The sequence below is a fragment of the Ochotona curzoniae genome, unplaced genomic scaffold, assembly GCF_017591425.1.
Source record: "Ochotona curzoniae isolate NIBS_2020 unplaced genomic scaffold, NIBS_Ocur_1.0 contig_1115, whole genome shotgun sequence".
Classification (NCBI taxonomy): domain Eukaryota; kingdom Metazoa; phylum Chordata; class Mammalia; order Lagomorpha; family Ochotonidae; genus Ochotona; species Ochotona curzoniae.
Genome location: NW_024464953.1, coordinates 107561 through 113090, shown reverse-complemented (window position 1 = coordinate 113090; position 5530 = coordinate 107561). Strand labels below are relative to the sequence as shown.

Genomic DNA, 5530 nt, shown 5'->3' with positions numbered 1-5530 from the left:
TGAATGGGACTTGTTCTGTTTGTTCTACTGAAATTCATGAAAATGTAGGCTGACCTAGAAATATACTTGGAAGCACTAATTTTTTAGGAGATGTATTTTTATTGCAAAGTCAGATATACAGAGAGAAGAGACAGGAAGATCTTTCATCCGATGAATCTTTGGGGTCTCTCAGGTGGGTGCAGGGTCCCAAGTCTTTGGGCCATCCTCAACTGCTTTCCTAAATCAGAATCAGGGAGCTGGATGTGAAGCGGGGCCACTCGGATTAGAAATAGCACACATATGGAATCTGAGTGTGTTCAAGGCAAGGACTTTAGCTGCTAAGCCACTGCACTGGGCCCCAGGAACATTAATTTTGTATAAAACCAAAGCTTTAAGGAATACTGGCAATTTTATTTAACATAATAGAGTAAAAATAGTCTGCTGCTGAATATTGTATCCTATATGTGCTTATATGTAAGGCTGTAGAAGAAATTCATTTAGATTTCTCTGTTGGAAAGAATTTTGTGCTTTTGGCCTTATTTTTTTAGATATTCTGAATAATTAGAAAGGTATTTTACATGTGATCATATTTTTAAAAATACTTATTTATTTTTATTGGAAAGTGAGTTACCCAGAGAAGAGGAAAGAGAGAGGAAGATCTTCCACCCAATGATTCACTCCCCAAGTGGCTGCAATGGTTGGAATTGAGTTGATGCAAAGCCAGGAACTAGGACTTTCTTCCAGGTCTCCCACATGAGTGCAGAGTCTCAAGGCCATCCTTGACTGATTTCTGATACCACAGTCAGGGAGCTGGATGGTAAACAGGGTGGCTGGGACACAAATCAGAATCCATATGGTATCCATATATGAACCATATCATATTTTTAAAAATCTGGACCAACATTGTGACATTGTTAAATCATTGTCTGTGACACTGACATTATGTTCAGGCACCAGTTTTTGTCTTGGATGCTCTGTTTCAATTCAGCTCTCCGCTTATGTTCCTGAGATAGCAGTGGAAGGTGACCTCAGTGTGTGGGCTTCTGTTGCACATTTGGGAGATCTGGATAAAGCTCCTGGTGCCTGCCTTCATCCTGGTCCAGCCCTGAAAGGTGTATTCATTTGGGAGTTGAACTAGCCCATAGAAGATTTCCCTCTGACTCTGCCCCTGCCCTGCAATTCCTTCAAATAAACACAAAAATATAAAATAGTATAGGCCCTTGTTTACAATAGAAAAGTTCGCTAAGTGATTGTCCATCATGGTCATGAGTATTTTCATTTTGGGTTTGATAGTATTTATTTGTATGTGACTTCTGTTAGAGAAAATATCTGCCTATAACTGTATATTTGATAGTACAGTGAGTGCTGTTAGAGGAAAACATATCTACATATAACTACTTCCTACTCCCAGTTTTACCAGTCATTTTCCTGAGAAGTTTTAATATTCTTGGAGTCACATTTTGTTTATTTATAAATGAGGGCTGAACAATTGAAATGCTGTTAGAAATAGTGGCCGGCATTTGTTGAGCACTTACTGTGTAGAATGCACTGTTGTGAGAACTGTACACATATTAGCTCATTAACATTCACTCTTTGGTGGGAATACAATGAGTTATTTTCCCATTTTTCAACTGAGGATCCTGGATTCAGAGCCCAAGCCAGATGGTGGGGGTCGGGGCAGGTGCACTCCCAGAGCTTTCCTTCTTGACACTCTTTTCCAGTTTTTCAATATTCTTTTCTTTTGATGAAGGATTTATTTTGCTTGTTTGAAAGACAGAGTTACATAAAGAGAGGAAGGGAGATGTAGAGGAGCAGTCATCTCTCCTTTGCTTCACTTCCCCCAGTGGCTCAGTCTGGTCATGCCAGAACCAGGAGCCGGGAGCCTCATCATGTGGATGCATGGACCCCAGGCCCTGGGCCACCCTGTGTTGCTTTCCAAGGTGTATTAGCAGGGAGCTGGATTGGACATGAGACCACAGGGTCTTGAACTGTAGTAACCCATGTGAGATGCTGAGATTTCCAGCAGTGGTTTAACCTGTTACCCATAGTGCTAGCCCAAGATTCTGAATCTTCGATTGACCTGGTGTGGGATGAAGATTGAGGTATAATTTGGGGGTTTACTATGGTTGGTTGGGTTGATGCTGTATGACTACTAGCATATGGGAGTCCAGGTCCTTGCGAGTCCCCACAGGGACTCAGACCATCACACGACCAGTTGACTTTGGGGTTGTTGATGGGGCCTGGGAGGGTGAAAGACCTGAGAGAAGCAGCTTTTTCAGCCATCCACTCAGTAACTGTAGGAATCATGTCCATTTTGCAGCTTGCTGTCTTGATGCTTGTCTTATTGTGGCACAGGCAAGGCCCCTGTTTTGGGGAACCTTGAGATACCATGCTCCACAATGGTGTGGGTGTTGGGACAAAGTGTGCATGTGGCTCCGGGTTGCAATGCCCAGCTCTGTCCACACTTGTAGGGGTCTGTGTGTTCCAGCATGAGGACTTCCTGCATGTAGCCTGAGTTGTAGGGAGCTCTTGTCCAGGGTGCTTTTCTGGAGGCTGGGATTTATGACTATCCTGGCACGTGGCTTAAACCGTGAGCTGCATCAGCTGAGGAAAATTATGCCATATTTTGTGTCAGTGTGATGTTTTTCTTTCCTTTTGTTGAGAATTAAGAGCAAGCAGAACAGCCTGACACTCAGATTGCCTTGAATGAAAAAATACACATACAAGTGTATGAATGTTTGAACAGTGTCAGGCTTGCCTCTCGTAACTTTTGTAAGTCCCCAGCCTAAGGGTTTCTTCTGTAGCTTAATACTCATTTCAGTGGCATTGACAACACATGGATTAATCTAAAAAATTCTGGATATCCTGTTATGAACTTTAGAAATTTATACCAGCTACCAAGAACATTATTTCTATGTACATTTCACTTGGTTCCCTTTTTAAAAACAAACATTTATTTTTATTGATAGAGAGGAAGATCTTTCATGCCATAAAGTGACTTCAGTGGCTGGAGATGGGCATATCCGAAGCTAGGAGTCAGGAGCTTCTTCCAGGTCTCCCATGTGGGTGTAGGGTCCCAAGGCCATCCTCAACTATTTTCCGATGCCACAAGCAGGAAGCTGGATGGGAAGAGGGGCTGAATGGATTAGAACCAATGCACAAATGGGATCCTGGTTCATTCAAGGTGAGGACTTTAGCTGCTATGCTACTGCACCAGGTCCAATTCCCATTTTTAAGAGAAAGACGTCATTATTCTTGTGTAGCACTGATATCTTGAAGGATGTAAGAAGATTTCTATTTTTTTTAAGTCGACAGGTCTTTATTAGGGGTTGCCAATCACTGGGAGAAGGCCATGATGTTGATGCTGGACATGCTGTCAAAGTCTATCTTTTCCATGATGTTCTTGGGCTTGATGCTCTCCTCCTGGGTGCAGATGAAGATCTGGACCGACTTGTCAGCACTCCAGCCATATTTACTCATCCACATTTTCAGCTGACTGTCATTCAGGTCCCCAAGCATCTCTGACAGCAGGCAGCGGTCAGTGTGCTGGTAAGTGATGTCCATGACGTGGCAGATGAATTTGTGGACAGAGTCTTCGAAATCGGTGATTCCTTCCAGGAGGTCCGTGTTCTCTTCCAGGGCTTGCCAGAAGGCCTGGAAGCGACAGGTCTCCAGCAGGTCTCCAGGGTACAGGATCTGCCGGATTGGCCACTCTTCTTCTTTTTTCTTTTTTTTCTTTATTGATTACATTGTATTATGAGACATAGTTCTATAGGTACTGGGATTCCCCCTCCCCTAGCCCTCCTACTATGGTGGATTCCTCCACCTTGTTTTGTAACCACAGTTCAAGTTCAGTTGAGATTCCGTCATTGTAAGCATATACCAAGCATAGAGTCCAGCATCTTATTGTCCAGATAAGTTCAACATCGGCCACTCTTCTTGATGGGCCTGGTCGATCATGCACTTGCACAGGGTGAAGTCAGCATGGAACAATTTGGTGAGGGCCTTCAGCAGGATCTGGGCCATGACTGTGGTCTGGAAGAGGGCTGGGTTGAACTGATACAGTTTCAGCACAGCAAGATTGGCCTCTAGGCTGTAGGCTTTCTCCTTGGCCTGTGTCTCCGGGTAGCACTCCAGGGTGGCCAGGTTCTCAGGATTGTATCTTTTGATCCCCTTGAGCAACTTACTCACGTTTTCTCTCATGTGCTCAAACATCACCATGGGCTCGCTGCTTTCACCACCACCATGGCCACAGGACACAGTACTTGCAGACGCTCAATAGAGGAGGTCTCCCAAGACCGGAAGAGAAGGGAGATTTCTATTTAATGTGGCATTACTTTATTTTGATATTTTCTTTGATTATACGTGACTAACACACATTAGTGACATTTTGTGCATGATTTGTGTTTTTGGTGGTAAAGATGGAAACAGGGACCAAGATATGTTGCTAATGAAGGCAGAACTTTGAGATGTATGTGGCAAGTGAGAACCTTGACATAATGTGTGTGGTAAGTGATTCAAGGGCGTCCAGTACCTCAGTTTGAAATTCCTCTTGGAATAATTAAAGGACATGTGAAATGTTGACATGAAGTTGTCTTCTACTGCCTCATGCTTGGTGGCAGGAGGTGGTGGAGTTGTGGTGTGTGTCTGCCTGTGTAGAGATAGCCCTGCTTGTGTGCATCTGCTGTGGTTGTGTGCAGCTTCAACTTGGATGAGGGATGGGCAGGAAACCTTGTCCCAGTGTCCGCCATGAGACATTCAAACTCCAGGTGGTCGATTGTGTGTGTGTATTTGTGTAGGTAGGTAGGTACTTTTAATTATTCTAAAATTTTTAATTTTTTAAAGATTTATTGTATTTTTATTGCAAAGTCAGATATACAGAGAGGGGAAGAGAAAGAGAGGAAGACATTCCATTTGATGATTCACTCCCCAAGTGACCACAACGGCTGGTTGTGCGCAGATCTGAAGCCAGGAGCCAGGAACTTCCTCCAGGTCTCCCGTGCAGGTGCAGGAATCCAAGACTTTGGGCCATCCTCGACTGCTTTCCCAGGCCACAAACAGGGAGCTGAGTGGGAAGAGGAGCTGCCAGGATTAGAACCTGCACCCATATGGGATCCTGGCGCTTTCAAGGCAAGGACTTTAGCCACTAGGCCACCACACTGGCCCTAAATTTTATTTTTAATGATAGAATTTCATAGGCTCAGGGATTTCCCTTTATGCCCTCAGAATTCTTCCATTTCACTGTTTTTCTCCATATTATTAGGATAGTATATTCCTTCAGCAACAGGCACAACCCCGTAATCCTGCTGTTTAAGTGTATCATGATATTGTAGCTGTTGAGAGTGGTCCAAGGTCAGCATTCTGTTGTCAAGCTCTATTTAACAGTTTCATTAGGAGTGATTTTATGTGAGAGATGCATACTGCAATGTATCGTTTCTGCTTGTTATGCTAACAAAAATATAATATAATATATTATAATACATAATATAATTTCTCTGTATGATATAATTTTTCTTATATAATTTCTCTGTATGAATATGTGTGTGGACTG

At 43.3% G+C, this 5530-nt stretch overlaps 1 protein-coding gene across 3 annotated transcripts; it reads right to left on the bottom strand.

The window, feature by feature from the left end:
• Window positions 1–3276: 3276 nt before the first annotated feature.
• Window positions 3277–4200, bottom strand: LOC121166865 (eukaryotic translation initiation factor 3 subunit K-like). 3 transcript variants are annotated; one of them, XM_040996188.1, is made up of 3 exons: window positions 3921–4200; window positions 3556–3698; window positions 3277–3477 (listed from the first exon to the last, which is right to left on the bottom strand). In XM_040996188.1, the coding sequence occupies exons 1-3, from the start codon at window positions 4198–4200 to the stop codon at window positions 3316–3318; spliced, it is 585 nt and encodes a 194-aa protein (XP_040852122.1). In that variant the 3' UTR covers window positions 3277–3315. The 3 variants fall into 3 exon arrangements, with proteins under 3 accessions (XP_040852122.1, XP_040852131.1, XP_040852113.1); XM_040996197.1 differs by having other exon boundaries at window positions 3277–3698; window positions 3921–4042; window positions 4142–4200; XM_040996179.1 differs by having other exon boundaries at window positions 3277–3698.
• Window positions 4201–5530: the final 1330 nt, after the last annotated feature.

What these genes read in the sequence shown, in the direction of transcription:
- LOC121166865 (XM_040996179.1), bottom strand. Translation starts at nt 4,200, where the DNA reads ATGGTGATGTTTGAGCACATGAGAGAAAACGTGAGTAAGTTGCTCAAG. An exon ending in CATGATCGACCAGGCCCATC is followed by an intron (nt 3,699 to 3,920) that starts AAGAAGAGTGGC and finishes AAAAGAAAAAAG; the next exon opens with AAGAAGAGTGGCCAATCCGG.